The sequence below is a fragment of the Trichoderma citrinoviride genome, assembly GCF_003025115.1.
Source record: "Trichoderma citrinoviride strain TUCIM 6016 unplaced genomic scaffold BBK36scaffold_15, whole genome shotgun sequence".
NCBI classification, from domain to species: Eukaryota; Fungi; Ascomycota; class Sordariomycetes; order Hypocreales; family Hypocreaceae; genus Trichoderma; species Trichoderma citrinoviride.
In genome coordinates this window covers 256710-274388 of record NW_020194723.1, presented here as the reverse complement: position 1 = coordinate 274388, position 17679 = coordinate 256710, and the positions used below count along the sequence as shown (strand labels likewise).

Genomic DNA, 17679 nt, shown 5'->3' with positions numbered 1-17679 from the left:
GGGCTTTTTCTTATATTTTACATACTTCTCTTCCCCCTATGTAAAGCCCTTGTTCAGCTGGTCCGCGATAAACTTCATAATGGGAAACATCTCCTCCCTGTCCCTCGGCATGGCCACCTCCCTCCTCCTCCACCGGACGACCCTCACGTCGGCAAACTCCCGCCTCACGGCATCCGCCTCGTCGTCGTCCAGCTGGCACACCAGCACGGGGGTCCGGCTCTTGTCGCGGCTGCTCAGCGACGGCACCATGGACTGCGGGAGCGGTCCGCCGATGGACACGACGCCCTTGAACGTTTTGCCCAGTTTCTCCTTCTCCTCCCGAGTAGTAGCAGTAGTAGTAGTAGTACTCGCGCTGCAGTCGTCGGAAACGTCGACGACGCGCTCAATGGTGCGGAGGCGAGACGCAAGGCCCAAGGCAAGCGATCCGCCCTGTCCGAAGCCAAAGAGTAGAATGTCGTTCATCTCCCACCCGCACTGATCCAGCAGGACCTCCTTGACGAGCTTCTGCATGACGAGGCGCGCGGCCTTGTCGAAGCCTGGGTCGGGATCCAGGTCGCCCGTGTTGGAATCGACGTTCAAGTCATCGCCCCAGTGGAAATGCTGCCCTTGACCCTCGCCCTCACCACCTAGGCCTGCGGGAAGGGGCGCGGTGCCGCGGACGGAGATGGCGAGGACGCCGGGGAGGGCCATGCTGCGCGCAAAGGTCGCAAAGGGGCGCTCGTTGTCGCCGAGGCCGTGGAGGAGGATGAGGATGGAGGTGGTGGACTCGCGGGGGGAGGGGAAGTGGAGGGCGTGGGGGAGGAGGGGGGTGAGGGGGGAGAAGTCTGCCTCTGAGGGGATGCGGGGGGGCATTTTGCTTTTAGAAAGGAATGAGTTGTTGCTGTTGTGGTGAATGGCGATGTTGGTGATGGGGATGAGATGGAAGATGGGGATCGATGGATGGGGGGTTTGAGATGTGGGAGGTGATAAAGCTGGGATAGTGGGTTGGTGGAAGACCTGGGTCAGATGAGTTGTAGATGTGTGTGTATATATATATATATATATATAGGAATATATCACTCTGGTTGAGGAGGAGTTGCTTATACGATGTTGTACAATGCTAGATGAAGATGATTGTTCAAGGTTGATGTAATTCCCGGAGCGGAGAGGGTCATGAATAGCTCGGAACGGAGCATTGTCCCGGCGCCGGAGGGGATCCACAATCCAATCACCAAAAGCTTCACGGCCCGACAAACTCACATCAAATGTCAAAGGGCAGCAAGCAGTCGGTGAAGCAAACGAATTACTTTATGGGGTCATTGACAGAACCAGAATCGTGAATTGATGCCATTTTATCCAGGTTGATTCTACATGTACAACACTTCAGTCCACATAGCTACATTCATATAGTTATATATCATATCAGATGCAAAACAAGCTCGAAGGTATCCAGTAACACCAAACATCAGAAAAATCATCGCCGCACAACGATATGCTCATCCACGTCCCTTCCCTTGACTCGAGACGGCCCGGCCTTCATCTTGGTCCACTCGCCGTCCGCCGACCAGATGCCCGCCTTGGTGTAGTCCCCGCTCGAGCTCCCCAGCATGTACGCAAACCGAAAGTACTCGGGCAGCCCCAGGGTGGCGTTCCTAGACCAGACGAAGCTGTCCTGCCGGTCGATGATGTCGTCAAAGTACCCCCGGAAGCGCTCCACGTCGTTGACGAGGATGCTGATGCCGTCGTAGACCTTGCTCGACGGCTGGTTCCACGTAAAGGTGATGTTGGACGTGCTGTGCGGGCCTTCGCCGAGGTGGATGATGGGCTCCGGGATGGTCGGGAGGAGAGTCCCCTTTTGCGCGTCGCCCTGCAGGGCGGCGGGCGTTTCCAGCACGGGGTCGAAGCCCCAGCGGGCGATGCCGTTGATGAACAGCCCGACCAGGAGGCCCTGATAGAGCAGTGACGGTCGGGTCTGCAGGCTCGTGCCCGGCAGCAGCAGGAGCGCCAGGACGTAGTGGTGGATGCGCAGTTGGAGCCCCGGCAGGGTCAGAGAGATGATGATGCAGAAGATGAAGAGCGCGTACAGCTTGATGTACTTGATGAACCGTCCCTCGTTTCGGAAGAAGAAGACCTGCGACAGGGCGATGAAGAACAAGATGATGACAATGACGGCCAGGGCAGCTCTCGCGCCGGGCTGCTGATCGAGGTCGTGCTTGTTGAGGCGCTGGATGGGGATAAAGTCCAGCGTGTAGTTGGTGAGGGCGCCCACCCAGCAGGCGCCCAGCCAGAGGACCGTCTTTTCGATCTGGGCCGTCAGGCGGTTGAGCGTGCGGCGGACGCCCATCTTGTCGTACATGACCCAGGCGCAGAACATGGCCGGCACGAACTTGCCCAGAATGTTGGAGAAGAGATCTGTCACCGTTGAGTGGCCCGGCTGGTCGAGCGACATGCCGACGGCCCAGAACATGCCGGCAAAGGTCGGGAAGAAGAAGAGCGCGGGCGAGGCGGTGCAGAGCGACAGCACGCCGGTGAAGACGGCGGACAGGGCCAGGATGGACCACCGCTCGTCCTTGGCCCGGCACTGGATGTCGGGCACGAAGCGGAACGACAGCGGAAAGTACGAGTCGAAGCCGACGCTGCGGATGCCGTGCCGCTGGGAGGCGACAAAGTCCTGCTGCTGGCCGACGAGCTCGACGACGCCGCAGCCGCCCTTTTCGTTGGGGAAGAGGCCGGCGTGGATGGCCGAGGCGCAGATGTACGAGTCGCCGCGGTACGTGGCCAGCTCGGGCTCGACGTCGCTCGACGGCCCGCCCACGACCAGCGGGCGGTAGATGACCTCCTGGTCGCCGACGGCGCGCGGGTTCAGCACGTGGTAGCTCTCGCACGAGGCCGGGCACACGAAGGCGAAGCCGCTGCCGTTGAAGGGCCTGCAGTCGTTGCCGTCGAGCCCGCAGCCGTTGCCGGCGCTCCAGTAGGTGTCGCCGCAGCTGATGGGCTGCGACTGGCCCCAGCCCTCGACGGTCGACTCGATGGTCTCCTGGCGCTTGACCAGCACAAAGGTGACGAGCCACAGCGAGAAGTAGAGGAACAGCGCCCAGGTGCGGTAGGCCTTGGGCAGGAAGCGGTCGACGAGCCGCAGCGGATACTCCTGCACGGCCGGGAGCAGCGGCTTGATCCGGTACGGCTGCGGGTTCGGGGGGCCTCGAGACCACTTGGCAAAGGCCAGCAGCAGGCGGCGGACGGGGTAGGGGATCCTGCGCCAGCGCTTGGACGAGCGCTCGTCCTGGATGAAGCGCGGCGTGGGCGCATTGCCGTCGCTGCTGCTGTTGTCGTCGACGACCTCGAGCGGCGCCGGTGCTGTTGTTGTTGTCACTACTGGCGCTGCTGTTGCTGCTGCCGCTGGCGGCTCGAGCGGCGCATCGGGGTGGTCAATCTCGGTGATGACGGTGTTAGTCGTGGTGTCGACGATGCCATGGCCGGCTGCCGCGCCGGGCTGGTTGTTTCGCTCGGCGTCGTCCTTCATGAGTGGCTCGCTTTCATCGTGGTATGGCTCGAAAGGTCTCACCATGGCGGGGGAGGAGGAGGAAGAAGGAAAAGAAGAGAAGAAGAAGAAAGAGAAGGAAGAGGAAAGGCTGATCTTTTACGTTTTGTGTTGTTCTCGGAATAGAAATCCAATCCAACGCAAAACGTAAGAGCCGGGGCTACTAGCTGTAACAGGTATGTCTGTCTGTCCGTAAGGTATGTATGTCTGTATGCACTCTGTAAGCTCTCGGGCTTCTTGTCAAGCTCCGCCAGCCACTGAAAACGGAGCTCCCCCCAAGCTCAAAACGCGGCCAGCTCAGCCTCTTAAAGTATAACGGACTGAGGGAGGGAAACCCGAGCATCTGGTGGGTCGGAGCAGGCCAAAGCTCCGGAAGCTCGGGAAGGTTTTAAATGGACGATGGAAGGGTACCTTATGGAGGGGGATTGACGGAGTAAGCGGCACGCGGCCGGGCTTATGGGGTGTGATTGGGTGTTTGTCGCTCGATCACGCGCTGCCCGAGGCTCTCTCAATGGCTCTCTGAGGGGATCGCGAATCGCGCTCCGATGGGCAGATTGCAGGATTGGAGATGCGATTGAGCGGTGCGCGACCCAGGCATCAACTTGCAGCCGCCTTTCTCAGCCTCGTTCAGAGTTTCTATATGTACTACTAGTCTGACGGATGCGGTCAGACTATCCTCAATGACTTTCAGCTCATGCACCCCAGCTCAGCTCAACGGAGGAGCAAAAAGCAAACAAAAAAAGGAGCAAATACTAGCAGATGCATGCGCCGCCATCGTTACGAGTCCACAAGTCCTCTCTCGCCAACTTCCCATTCTTCATCTCGCTAACAGAAGACGTTCAGCCGGCAATTGGACGTGATGATCCCTTGGCACTTTATGCCCATCCAGCAAAGGGGTGTCATCATCAAAGGTCCGGCCGGCACTGGAACTCAATGGCTGCAAGAGGTCAAGCGCAATTGAGATTACTACTAATTATCGGGCCAACATCGGCAAGCGATAAGGCGCGCGGGCTCTTATCGGCCAGGCACCGCAAGAAACGCCGAATTGTGTGAATCACATGTACAAAGTACGAACGAAGATGGGGGCGTCTGTGAAAGGTTCATTGTGATGATTGAATACAATACTTGATACTTGTCGCCAGCATCTCTCACTCAGCCATTTGACGCATAAGCTCTGGAGTTGAGGACTCTTCATTCTCTCGCGAGGCGTACTTTGATTCTTCATATACCTCTGTTCGCGTTATAGACTTCATTGCTCGTTCTTTTTCATCATCTCATTTTTCGTCAACCTCCTCACCCTAGAACAGAACAGCCTCAAAATGAGCGCTTCAAATCGCGACGACACCCCCGAAATGGCTGGCCGCAAAATATTCGAGCTCGTGAGCTCTGCAGCCCTCGACGGCTCTGCAGCACGACTGGGAAGGCTCTCTCTCCCCGGCAAAAAGGCCATGGACACGCCGAACTTTTTCGCCCTCACCTCTCGCGGGGCGGTGCCCCATCTCACTCCAGATAACCTCAAAAGACACACTTCATTATCTGGAGTGTACATGGCACTCGAAGACTGTAGGTCTTTTCCCAGTCCCGTAACTATACTGGCACTCCTTGATCTGACACCGGGTGGATAGTCATTGAGAAAAAAGAGCCTCCTGTATACCAGACTCCCGGCGGCGATGCTTCACGCCGGCTACACCAATTCACAGCCCTGCCCCCGAATCACATTTCCATACTTGGTCCGCGACGCTGTCCGGCCGTAACAACACCGTATGGGAACACGCCCAAGGCAATCACCGTCTTCACTTGCACCGGCTTCCGCAGTGTAACGGTTCCCGAATATGCGTCCGCCGTGCGGTCGCTGCAACCCGACATTGTGCTCCCCATGGCCGATCTGCTGCACACCAGCGCAACGCCTCCGTCGAAAAAGCTGGTACGCATGACGGAGCGGACGGAAGTGTGGCTGGACGAATTCTTGGACAGACTGGGCTCCTCGCCCAAAAGCCCCGAACCCCTGGGGAGCTCTGTGTTTGCTCCCGTGCTCTCGGTCGAGTATCCCATCCAGTGGGACTATCTCAGACATCTATCGGAAGACGTACTCGATAAGATAGAAGGATTAGCAGTCTATGGCACGAATCTGCTCCCCGAGCTCGCCAACTACCCTCCGCTGACACCTCTTCCCAAACTATCCATGGACCCTCCCAAAACCCCCCACGAAGTGCTGCGTCAGATTTCCCTCGGCATCGACATTTGCACAATTGGCTTTGTGAACGGCACCTCCGACGCCGGCGTCGCCATGACATTCTCCTTTCCGCCGCCGAGCGTCGAGGGCGTACAGCCCCTCGGAATCAACATGTGGTCCCCAGAGCACAAGGTCGCCGTCGTACCGCTTCTGGAGGGCTGTCCGTGTTACACATGCACGAAGCACCATAGGGCATACATCCACCACCTGCTCAACGCAAAGGAGATGCTCGGCTGGAACCTGCTGCAGATCCACAACCACCACGTCATTACCGAATTCTTCGCAGGCATTCGCGAGGCGCTTGCGAGAGGAGGACAGGCTGCCTTTGAAGACGTGGCGCGCAGGTTTGCGGCCTCGTATGAGCCTGCGCTGCCGGAGGGAACGGGTGAAAGACCCAGGGCGAGGGGGTACCACTTCAAGAGCGAGGCGAGCGCGGACAGGATCAACAAGCCGGCTTGGGTAGACTTGGACAAAGAGGCGTCAGCGAAGATTGCAAGCCTTGAGGAGAGTAACACGCCTGGTGGTGAGAGCCGGGATGAGGTGACCCTGGTGGTTGATGTGGAAGCGGCTGCAGCAGCGCTGAGTATATCTTAGACTTCTAGACATGAACTACGTTGAAACTACCTGAAAGAAGGAGGGGTTGATCTTCTTGTGACGTCTTCATTGGTCTCCTGGCTATTGTGGAAATTTCCCGCGAGGAGTGTATAAAGTACCTAGGTAGATGTATTTTATGAAGAACTGGACTGTATAATCTGGAGTATGTGAGGGGAACTGAAAAATGTGTAGCCACCGTTTTTGCCACTTCTATCTGATGGTCCAGATATTGAGGCATAGTTGAATCGGCTGAGAGTACCGCTGCTTTCCTCTACCTATACGGAGCTTTGGTGTAGAACTGGTTGAAGCATCTTGATATTAGCGTTCGTAAGGGATGTATCTTCTCCTAGAACAAGCTTGCTCAAGGTAACAATTCGACATCAAGACTATGGACCGGTGGCCGGGGCTAAAGGTCAAGGTGTGCGTGGGTTCCAGCCTCGGTCAACGGATTGAGAAGAGGTTAGCCTCCAGTTTGCCCGGAGAATGTCGACTGGTTCGTCACTGCCACCCACTTATTGACGCCCATGGAGATATGGCTCTGGCCGAGAGCGCGAATGCACGGAGAAAGCGTGTTGGTCCAGCTGCGGATGCAATGCAACCCTGGGAAGATGCAAGTCGAAGAAGTTGTTGTCATCACTGTTACTGTACGAGTATCAAGCCTGCTGACGCGACCTTGAGCTATCGATTTCTACCCATGCGCACAATGCTTGGAACAGAGAGAGATCATATCAAGATTTCTCGTCAAATTGAACCTTGACTGTCGACTTATACCTGTTATAGGAATAAGAAATAAGCATACAAATAACAATAACAGAAGTCCTCACCTCAGTGCCTGCCGTTCTGCGGAGTCCATGGCGAACTTTTGATCTTCTGCACAGTCCATGGGACGGAAGCCACGAGCCACGGCCAATTGCAGGTTCGCCATGGCCAATGGAACGAGGGCATCAGGCCACGGGGACGAGTGCCAAGATGAAGATGTTCAGGAAAGTACGAGGGACGGAGCAGGCATCTTCGGCTGCAGACGAAAGTCCAGGTCCCCCCTGTAGAGGCGCTAGACTGGGTTCGTTATAGCGAGTGACGGCTAACGACTTTAATGAATGAGGTTATTCTGAGCTCTTGTCTGTCTCCTAGTACTTACCACTTTACTACTGCCATCTACTAACAACGACATGCTACCAAGGCAGAGGCGCTGAGTCCATTGTGAATGGGGTCTGGAATACTCTCCTCTCCAAATCGAGCCGCCAAGGGCCCTACAAGCGTCCGGCTCTCGATTGCTGGCGATACTCTAACACGTGCCTGAGTTGCTGGACAAGAAGGGGGCTGCCTTCTGTGCCACCCCGGTGCTTGGCATCGTGATGGACGTGGTGCTGCCAGCCTTTCCGGACTGATGGTCCTCGTAGGATGGCGAGCATCTAGCAGACACCCCATGTTTAGGGAACATTAGCAAGTATACCATCGACGGGGACAATCTGTGACCTGCAACCCTGCATCTCCTCCACGCGAGAACGAACAGCACGAAGAGCATGGAAACGGCTCGTCCAGACCAATCGAGGGTCTATTTTTCCCGCGATGCAGTTGCGACCTCACCTTTCTGTCCATCCTTGTCGTCACCCAGCCGCATTTGATCCCCCAGACGCAGGGATGCCGATGCTTCCCGGCCAGCTCAACGAGGTGCCTTGCATTCGCCCTCCATCTCCATCTCCCCTCCACATGCGCTCAATGTGGATAGCACAGCTGCAGAACCATGGAGGCTAGCGGAATTGGCCGCCGGCTGCAACATTTGGCGTGGGTTCGGCCTGGCCATCACACGCGAGAACAGAGAGGCCCGGATTGTCCGCCGCAACTGGGGATAGGTACACTTATATAAAGGACCGCCGGCCTCGTGTGTCTCATCTTGCCATCCCCTCTTCCTCCTCGTCCACAGCGGCCCTGCAGTCATTGGCACGTCCTCCAGTGCTCGTTGCCATCACCAGTCACGATGATTGCCAAGCTCGGAATCGTCAGCCTCCTCGCAGGCTCGCTATCTGGCGTCTTGGCTCAGACCTTTCAACGACTGGGAACGTGCCAGACGCTGGGGTGTCTGCTGCCTCCTGACCAGAGCGACTTCCTGCCCGGCCAGCTGTTTGATCTGCGTGTCGAGGTTCACGCTCCCGTCAACGGCTCCGAGGCCGCCCACGACGGCAAGCCCGACGACAAGTTCAAGGTCACCATTGCCAAGGACGGCGAGAAGGCCAAGGACTTTGCCCACGCATTCGGCATCAAGGAGCCCGCCCTCGAGAAGTGGACATTCAGCTGGTTCGAGGATCTCTTCGCCCAGGATGCCCACAAGCCCTCCGTCGTCAACGTCGCCTCCAAGGCCTACCGCAAGATTGCCCTGTACGAGCCGGGCACTTATACCGTCACCCTGAGCTACTACAACGGCGAGAATACCACCGCCAAGTGGGTTGTTCGCGACCTGCACACTAAGAAGAGGGCCAAGAACGTCATCTTCTTCATTGGCGATGGGATGACCACCAACATGGTACGTTGCAATTGAGCGAGTTTGGACGTGGCCGCTTCTTGAATCTCAACGCTGACTGTGCTTGGTTCCAGATCACTGCTGCTCGCCTTCTTGGACACCAGAGCATCAATGGCAAATACCAGACCCGTCTGCAGCTCGACGACTTCCCCGTGCTGGGCCACCAGATGACACACTCCATTGACAGCTACATTACCGACTCTGCCAACTCGGCCTCTGCTCTGTACTCTGGCCACAAGAGTACCGTCAATGCCATGGGGTGAGTGTCGACATGTTGGGAGGGACAATTCCATGTTATAGAATGCAACTGAAGCTGACTCAAGGATTCAAGTGTCCACGCCGACTCCTCTCCCGATGCTTTTGATGACCCCAAGGTTGAGACCATTGTCGAGATCTTCAAGCGTGTTCGCGTAAGTCTTATAGACTATCCCTCATGAGCAACCAAGAGTGTTAATGTCCCTGATAGAAGGGTGTTTGGGGCGCCGTCTCCACCGCGTTCCTTGCCGATGCGACGCCAATTGCTTTGACTGGGCACACTCGAAGGCGGAGCGAGTACGGCCCTCTCATTGACCAGGCACTGCATGGTGTCACCAACTTCTCCTGGACCAACCACGGCGGCCCCGATGTCTTCTTTGGCGGCGGTGCTGAGCAGTTCCTCCCCGGTGCCGGTTCCTACCAGGGCAAGGACTACTATGCTGAATTTGCAAAGAAGGGGTATACCGTGGCCCTTGATAAGAAGTCCCTCCTCAAGGCCGACAACAACAGAAAGGCTCTCGGCGTCTTCTGCCAGGGCGTCATGCCCGTCTGGCTGGACCGCAACATCTACAAGGACGTCCTCAAGAAGTTCAAGAACGACCCCAAGGGCACCACCGCCCCTGCCCTCGACCTGCCCGGTCTCAAGGACATGACGCTCAAGGCCGTTGACATCTTGCATAAGCGTGGTGGTGACGAGGGTTTCTTCCTCATGTCCGAGGCTGCTTCCATCGACAAGGCCATGCATGTCCTCGACTACGACCGTGCTCTGGGCGATCTTTTGGAGCTTGACGATACCGTCCGCGCCACGGTTTCCAAGCTGGAGAAGATGGGCATCCTGGACGAGACCCTGATTATTGTCTCTGCTGACCACGGCCACGGCTTCGAGTACGCTCTCTTCTCCCTCTTTCTCATACATAGTAGCATATGAAGCAAAGTAACTGACATAGATGCACCTAACAGCGTCTTTGGCTCTGCCGATACCGAGTACCTTGCCGCCCAGAAGGATGAGCGGGCCAAGCGCAACGCCATCGGTGTCTATGAAAAGTCCGGCCTCTCCCAGTATACGAAGAAGGGCAAGGTCAGCTACGGCACCGGCGTCAACTTTCCCACCAACTGGGAGCCTCGCTACGCCATCGCCGGCGGCGTTGGCGCCGCTCCCGACCACCGCGAGAACTACAAGGTGCACAAGGACGCCCCCAGGCTGCCCGCCGTGCCCATGGGCAGCGAGTACTTTGTCAATCCCGAGGACGGCGTCGACGGCATTGTGATCAACGGAACCATCCCCACCACCGAGGCCCAGGGCGTCCACTCCCTGACCGACGTGCCCGTCTTTGCGCTGGGGCCCTGCCAGGAAACCTTTGGCGGCACCTACGGCAACGTTGACATCTTTTACAAGATTGCCAACTGCCTGGGTTTGGCACACGGCAAGGAGAGCTACTAGACGGATGTTTGGTTTGTGGAGGTAGTTTAGCGAGTATATGTAGTCTGCGTGAGAGGGCGTCATGCGCTGTATTTATTGTTAGCTTGAATGTTACACTTGAGGAGCAGGTTTGGCCGTGATCTCATAATTCATTGCTTTGACTGCGTCAGTGAAGCACCTATCTCTCTGGTATCCCTATCTGTCCGAACCGGTAGTACCTCTTTATGTGCCGTGAAAGCCCTTCATTAGAGTGTAACCTTTTGGCAAGTGTTTGCCATACCTTGTTCTTGTGAAACTTTGTTTGTAAACCGAATTGCATCCCTGTTACCGAATCGAATCAAATAAAGTGAAAATAGCAAAGTTATCGTTGAGTCCGGCCAACGCCAGCATGACGGGGAAATGGTGAAAATGGGAAAAGGGGCTAGCTGAAAAGGCCGTGGCAAACCCGAAATGCAGATAGATACCTTCGTGAGTGGGGTGTATCAACGTGAGAAACAGGATGAAGAAGAACCCCCTCATATGCTTGGCCCTTTACCCCTTCCTCTCCCCTGAAAAAGATGAGCCGCTTACTGCTTGTAGAGATGGGCGTAGTGCTTGCGCCAGTGGTCAGCCGGCGACTTCTAGTCGGGCCGGGTGTTGTTCATGATGTTGATGATGCCCCTGAGCTCGCGGGCGTTGAGCTCCTCGAGGTGGCGGCCGTCCCTGTCGACGTCCCTGCCGAGGGCCGCGGTGTGGATCCAGACGTTCTTAGTGCCGTGGACGGAGAGCTGCGCGACGAGAGGGCCGACGGTGCCCTTGCGGATGCCGCCGCCGGCGATGAGCTGCAGGCTGCCCGGGTGGCCGCGGTGGCAGATGGCGTCGAGCTTGTCCTGGTTGAGGTGGCAGCCGCCGTGGCCGCCGGCGGTGAGGACGCCGTCGAAGCCGCAGCGCACGAGGATGTCGATGCCCTTGGCCCAGCGCTCGGAGGCGGCGATGGGGTCGAAGGCGCGGTGGAAGACGCAGGGGAAGGGCTTGGCGGCCTCGATGAGGAGGCGGCAGCGCTCCTCGTCGATGGTGTACTTTTGGTCCGGGTACTTGGCGAGGGTGGAGGCCTTGGTCTGGCGGCGGAGGACGCCAAAGACGAAGCCGTCGCCGCGGATGGGGTTGAGGACGCGGGTGGCCTTGAAGTCCTCGATGGCCTGGAGCATGAGGTCGATCTCGGCGTCGGTGTAGATGAAGTCTTGGAGCTTGTCCTCTTCCTCTTCTTGCTGCTTCTTCTTCTCTTCCTCGGTCAGCTCCTCCTTCTTCTCCTGGTCTTGGCCCTCTTGGGTCTCTTCCTGGCCTTGCTGCTTGAGCTGGAGGGCAGCAGCGGCGGCGGCAGCAGCAGCAGCAGGAGGGCGAGGGGCTCCGCGGGGGCGGATCATGATGCGGACGGCGATTTCAAGCTGCGAGGCAATCGAGGTCAGCTCCTTGACCGGGGGCGTGAGGCCACCTTCTTCGTACGAGCCTGGGGCATTGAGCTCGATGCGTTTGGCGCCGAGGTCCTGGGCCTCGAGGCCGGCGGCGCCGCTGAAGACTGCGACCTCGCAGTTGAGCTTCGTGGGCTGGCCGAGATCGATGGGGGTTGGCATTTTGGGATGATTGTGAGATTTGGTAGAGAGGGGTTGAATAAGTAGAAGTAGAATGGCAGATCTGAAGCTTTTGGTGTAGACGTGCCGAGGTCGGAGGGGTTGAGAGAGAAAGAAGGAGAGAGAAAGTAATGAGTTTGCGAAGATGGGATCAGTCCTCGCCTTATATACGTGGAAGGAAAAGATGCTCTAAAGGTTCATCGCTATGTCACTTCATGTTGAAGCCGGTCTGAACGAAAAGTGAGTCGAATGTGAAATGATAGGACAGGCACTGGCAGTTGATTGTTGGAGGAAAGGGGGATAAAGAAGGTACATTGAGTGAGCTGTCAAGCCATTGTTTGGTGAGGGCACCTTGAACGACAGCTTCAACAAGGTGGGGGAAGGTTTGGTCGAGGCGGGGGAGGGGCACGGCTTATCTGATAAGAAATTCTTTACTGAAGATTGATACATGAAGCATCTACCCAGAATAGATTATACATACACCCATCTGATGGTTGAAATCCCAATCTTGCTTCTCTCGTCTCTGCTCATTGTTCTTCTAGAGCTTCATTCCCCCAAGCTACCTATGAATAGCAAAAAGAGGCCTCGGGATGGCGCCCCCTCGTCTCGTCCCTCGGCCGTTTCTGGGGCAGGCTGATGGGATTTTACTCTAGGCTCTTGCTTCTGCTCTCCCCACTTCATGCGTTCTTCGGGTCTCGGTGGAGAAAAGAGAGACTTGCAGTGTGATGCAATGCTGCAATCAAGCAGAAAAATCTGTCGGTGACCTGGCCTCTCCATACAAATTGCATACGATCTGCGAGTACTGTACATACACTTTGCGCCTCTCAAAAACTTTTTCGTCTCTCCTTCGTACCTAAATTTGCAGTTCTAGGTAGGCGACTGGACGGGACCTTCAGTGGATCCCCCGCCGCAACCAGCTTCGACTCCAGCGGACCCTCCGCCAGTCTACAGCGAGCTTAGCGCCCCCTGCTTTTGCCGTTTCAGGCGCTCGAGTCCAGGGATCCGGCGATCCAGCGGCCAATTGCCTTGTGCGCCCATGCCCTGCGAGGCTTAGTAGGCAAGGTACCGAGAAACTCCACGGTCCCTCCACTCACACCTCGACCAATCTGCAAGCTCTTTCGACGTTGATTTTTTCCCCTCCACTCTCTGTTGACTGCTTGACTGCTTCACCACTCCACACCAGCAAATCAGGGTCCCTCTACCTGGTACGGGTAGTATTACCTTGCATTGACTTGTTTGATTTGCGAGTTCTGCTCCTCCACCGCCAGCGGCAGCAGGAAAATTTTCTGGCCTAACCCCATCAGACGTCATTTGCCTGCCTGATCGGTTCCCGCCGCATATAAAGCATCGTCTAGCTCCCCCTCCTCCTCTGGCGAGAAACATTGACAGGCCATATCCTCTTTCTTCTCTTCTTGACTTGTCGCTTCACCTAAACATCAGACACACGCACTACCTTCACAATGTCTTCTACCGAGAGCCCCGACGCCGCCACCGTCTTCTACGAGCAGCTGGAGAACCTCGAGGATGAGTTCGAGGAGGTTGAGCTCGAGCTCCGTAAGTTTTCACCCTCTTCAAGTGAAAAAAAGAAAGAATCCAAAACAGACTGCTGACCATGTTCTCTCTCCACAGTCCGCCAGCAGGCCAAGCTCACCAAGGACCTGTACGCCAAGCGCGCCAAGGTCATTGCTCAGATCCCCAGCTTCTGGCCCCTCGTCTTCGAGCAGGCTCCCCCGGATATCGACGAGTACGTCCAGCCGACCGACTCTGCCGTGCTGCTGAGCTCGCTCGTCGACCTGTCCGTCGAGCGCTTCGAGCTGCCCGACGGCGACCCTCGCAGCATCGCCATCAAGTTCGAGTTCAGCGAGAACGAGTACTTTGAGAACAAGGTGCTCGAGAAGAAGTTCTGGTGGCGCCGCAACAAGGACGGCTGGGCGGGCCTCGTCAGCGAGCCCGTCAAGATCAACTGGAAGCCCGGCAAGGACCTGACCAGCGGCCTGCTGGACCTCGTCTACCAGGTCTGGGAGGACGACAAGGCCGGCAAGGGCGACGACACCGAGGCCAAGAAGAAGCTCAAGGAGCAGATGGAGAGCACCGGCCTCGACGGCGTCAGCTTCTTTGCCTGGTTCGGCTTCCGCGGCCTCAGCATCTCCGAGGAGGAGAACAAGGCCGCCGTCAAGGAGGAGCAGGAGAAGCGCCAGGCCCGCAAGGAGGGCAAGCCCGTCGACGAGGACATGGACGAGGAGGACGACGACGATGAGGACGACGACGAGTACGAGATGGAGATCTTCCCCACCGCCGACGACCTGGCCGTCTGCATCGCCGAGGACCTCTGGCCCGGCGCCATCAAGTACTTCTGTGAGTACATTCACGCCTCTGAGAACTCGTCAGAGGAGTCGGGAGATGAGAGCAGTTAAGAGGAGCAGCAGCGCTAAGACAAATTCCTCCCCACAGTGACGGCCCAGGAGCTGGATGGCCAGAGCGACATCAGCTTTGAGTCTGACGAGGAGATGGACGAGGACGAGGCCGCCGCTCAGCCCTCCAAGAAGCGCAAGGCTTAAGCCTTTTCGTTGTGCTTTTTTTCTTACGATTTCTTTTTTGGATTATGTTACTCTTCGGTTCTTCTATTTGCTCCTCACTGGCCAACTGGACCTGGGATTCAAATTTCAAGAGAAGGACTCAGAGCTGATGACGATGATGACCGGAAAAAACAATTGGGCTGTTACAAAAAGGAAGTTGCTCTATGGAGCTTGGTGCTTTACGGTTATATAGAAGGAGACTGGCAAATTCATACCCCCATTTTCATCTTTGATACATGTTCTCCATGCTTGTAGCGTATAGTGTTTGCTCTCTCTCAACTGAGGATGCTGACTGGTCATTCAACTCTCTCATTATATGTCCTTGTTCATTCTTTTAATCTCAATGGACTGCCACTTGTCCTCTTAAGTTCAATACAAGAACACGACAATCACGGCTAGTCCCGTTTTGCATCGGACCAAAGTTGGCTCTTGATTACTACCCTTGAATACTGCATGATGTAAATGTGATGAGTTTCTCCCCTCTTCTCCAAGTTCATTTCTCTCCAACTGCTCGCTCGGCCTCGGACTTGCAAATACACCGGTTATTAACTGGACATTTGACTGTAGCGATTTCCGAAACGCCCCTCCCCATCAATGCTACCAGGCCGAAGCCGAGCCAATCCGCATCGCAACCGAGCCACAAAGGATCGTCATCGGCTTCCTTGGAGTCGGCGGTATTGCATGTGGGCTGACGATGCAAATTTGTCAGCCTTGAGAAATGCCACCCTTTGACGGCCACTGGATTTGACGTGTTCCTTTTGGACGCTCTTAGGTTTTATGTAATCGGGTTATTTTGACGAGAGAAGTGCAACGTGGGGTTGCCTGTCTGATGCAATCGTTTCAGTGATTGCTAGTCTATATGGCTATATTCTACGTATAAGTTGTCCCAGCTTGCCTCAACTATCTTGGTGGGCATACCATGGCCCTTGTCTCATCAACTCGGCTATCAAGAACACGACCAGTTATTTCAGGTCTGCAATCGGCCAGGCATACTTTTACGATATATCAATCGTCAACATTCAGTACCACTCAAGGGATTCGTGCTGCTGCAACCATGGCGACGCCGAGGCAGATCCGCATCTCCCCAGCTGAGACGGGCGTCTTGAAGTGGAAGCAGACGGACGAGGCTGCTGCCAAAGTCTCGGAGCTCTTGCAGAAGGATTTGGAGGCGAGTTTTCTATCCTCCTCAAAGTTTTTTGGGTTTAAGCGCATGTTCTAACTCGTGTGGCAGAGTCATCATGTGTTTTTCAACAAAGAGGGCTTTCACAACCATGTATGTTTCCATTATCGAACTTCAACATGACCATTTCTTCAATCTTGGAGATGAACTACCATCATCAAAAGCTGGCCCAAAGCTCGGAAGCTGAAGAGAAAACCACAACAAACAACAGATAGTCCACCACCTCCTCTCCCTCTACGCAACCGGCGCCTCCCCCGAGACCCTCGAAAAGGCCTACGCCCAAAACGACTCTTACCAAATCACCGCCAAGGAGTTCAACCCCGACGTCGTCAAGGAGCTCAAGAGCGGATGGTCAGAGGGCAGTCCCTATCTCGGAAAGGGAGACCACTATCCCGACTTTCTCAAGTTCTTCCAGGACGAGATTGCGGAGAAGGGGTGGGAGAAGGTGCTGCAGGAGTATGTCTTTAAGGGCGATGAGAGGAGCGAGGCCATCTATGGACGGCTCTTTGCCGGTATGCTTTTCCTTTCCCAGCTGCTTGTTTCCTTTTTTGTTTTACTATGATACATCAGGCGAATCTGCATTCAAATGTCGCTGTGATTATATGCCCCCTTTATATGCTAACGTCCTCCTTCACCCCCAAGGCTTCTTACACCCCCTGATCCAGCTCATGTACGGCCTCGAATGGCAACAACCCGCCATCATCGCCGAGGGCCTCGCCCAAGCCGCCGTCCACGAGAACCGCGTCGGCGGCTTCCTCACCAAAGTCGAACAAGCCGCCGCCGCCGCCTCCTCCTCCTCATCATCATCATCATCCTCCTCCTCCTCCTCTTCTCTCAAGAAGACGCCCCTACCCGAGATATTCGAATCCATCCGCCAGCACAGCGACAAGCTCGCCACGAGCGCGCGCTTCGGCGACAGCAACAAGATCTACGACGGCGTCTTCGTGCGCGCCCCCGACGAGGCGCTCGCCCTGCTCAAGCGCGTCACCGTCGCCGAGGACGAGCTGGAGGAGAAGACGGCCGAGATGGCGCATGCGTGTGCGTATGTTGCTGCGGCGGCGGCGTTCCATCCGCCGAACGCGCCCAAGTTTGACTTTTTCTTGATGTAGGTTTCTGCTGGCCCCTCTCTCCTCCGCCCTCCTCTCCTTTTTTTCCAATCTCGCCAGTCTATATGTGGAGTTTGTTGTACTTACGGAGAGAATGTGAAATGCTAATATGTTTTAAGCCACCATCTGAATTCGGTCCCCTTCTTCGTCACACTGCTCTCCTTCCCCTGGCTCACGCCCGCCCAAAAAGCCCGCGCCCTGGAGTGGAAGATCCGGCTAGACATTGTCCAGTACGTAGCCCGCGGCTGTCCGCCCCTTCGTCTCGACTCCGTCAAATCGTTCGTCCCAAAGGATGATGCCTCTGAATCCTCCTCCTCCTCCGTGAAGAAGCCGGAGGACTTGCTTCCGCGCTTCCATGCGATCATGGACGACGGACATACGATCAAGGTCGTGCGCGCGCTGTTCATCGCGAGGGAGCTGTCGAGGCGGTTTGCGGATCGGCCGTGGATTCGGATCGCGGACGACGATGACTGGCTGAATGTGCATCGGCTTCTGCTGGAGAGCAGGGAGGGGAGGTTTGGGGCTTCGATGTGGGTGAGGTCGGCTGGGTTTGATGAGGCGTGGGAGGATGTGCCCAAGGCAGAGTAAGGGGGTTGGGGAAAAGCTGTATGCCATTTCTGGAGTTGACAAATGGCTTGATCAAGTTTTTTTGTTTCATTATTTGCTTCTA

General features: G+C 56.2%; 7 protein-coding genes across 7 annotated transcripts; 4 read left to right on the top strand and 3 right to left on the bottom strand.

Annotated features, from left to right (window-relative positions):
- Positions 1-36: 36 nt before the first annotated feature.
- BBK36DRAFT_1128105 (alpha/beta-hydrolase) lies at positions 37-852 on the bottom strand (the record flags this gene model as incomplete). The annotated part of the gene is made up of 1 exon (XM_024891580.1): positions 37-852. One exon carries the CDS (start codon positions 850-852, stop codon positions 37-39), a length of 816 nt encoding a protein of 271 aa, XP_024746159.1.
- A 478-nt stretch (positions 853-1330) lies between these two features.
- BBK36DRAFT_1136430 (hypothetical protein) lies at positions 1331-3982 on the bottom strand. Its single transcript, XM_024892973.1, has 4 exons — positions 3860-3982; positions 3768-3827; positions 1454-3578; positions 1331-1360 (listed from the first exon to the last, which is right to left on the bottom strand). Exon 3 carries the CDS (start codon positions 3500-3502, stop codon positions 1454-1456), a length of 2049 nt encoding a protein of 682 aa, XP_024746158.1. The 5' UTR covers positions 3503-3578; positions 3768-3827; positions 3860-3982; the 3' UTR covers positions 1331-1360.
- Positions 3983-4839: 857 nt separating this feature from the next.
- BBK36DRAFT_1144378 (tRNA-guanine transglycosylase) lies at positions 4840-6347 on the top strand (the record flags this gene model as incomplete). Its single annotated transcript, XM_024893673.1, has 2 exons — positions 4840-5083; positions 5146-6347. The coding sequence occupies 2 exons, from the start codon at positions 4840-4842 to the stop codon at positions 6345-6347; spliced, it is 1446 nt and encodes a 481-aa protein (XP_024746157.1).
- A 1978-nt stretch (positions 6348-8325) lies between these two features.
- Positions 8326-10561, top strand: BBK36DRAFT_1128054 (alkaline phosphatase-like protein; the record flags this gene model as incomplete). Its single annotated transcript, XM_024891576.1, has 5 exons — positions 8326-8868; positions 8940-9124; positions 9197-9275; positions 9332-10005; positions 10081-10561. The coding sequence occupies 5 exons, from the start codon at positions 8326-8328 to the stop codon at positions 10559-10561; spliced, it is 1962 nt and encodes a 653-aa protein (XP_024746156.1).
- A 599-nt stretch (positions 10562-11160) lies between these two features.
- BBK36DRAFT_1127978 (copper homeostasis protein) lies at positions 11161-12150 on the bottom strand (the record flags this gene model as incomplete). Its single annotated transcript, XM_024891569.1, has 2 exons — positions 11161-11796; positions 11953-12150. The coding sequence occupies 2 exons, from the start codon at positions 12148-12150 to the stop codon at positions 11161-11163; spliced, it is 834 nt and encodes a 277-aa protein (XP_024746155.1).
- Positions 12151-13367: 1217 nt separating this feature from the next.
- BBK36DRAFT_1136429 (hypothetical protein) lies at positions 13368-14945 on the top strand. The gene is given in 7 exon segments (XM_024892972.1): positions 13368-13508; positions 13608-13701; positions 13777-14502; positions 14599-14711; positions 14756-14779; positions 14826-14918; positions 14929-14945. 3 exon segments carry the CDS (start codon positions 13608-13610, stop codon positions 14703-14705), a joined length of 927 nt encoding a protein of 308 aa, XP_024746154.1. The 5' UTR covers positions 13368-13508; the 3' UTR covers positions 14706-14711; positions 14756-14779; positions 14826-14918; positions 14929-14945.
- An 832-nt stretch (positions 14946-15777) lies between these two features.
- On the top strand, positions 15778-17597 carry BBK36DRAFT_1172125 (hypothetical protein; the record flags this gene model as incomplete). The annotated part of the gene is made up of 5 exons (XM_024895686.1): positions 15778-15891; positions 15955-15996; positions 16115-16415; positions 16546-17008; positions 17129-17597. 5 exons carry the CDS (start codon positions 15778-15780, stop codon positions 17595-17597), a joined length of 1389 nt encoding a protein of 462 aa, XP_024746153.1.
- Between the last annotated feature and the right edge of the window lie 82 nt (positions 17598-17679).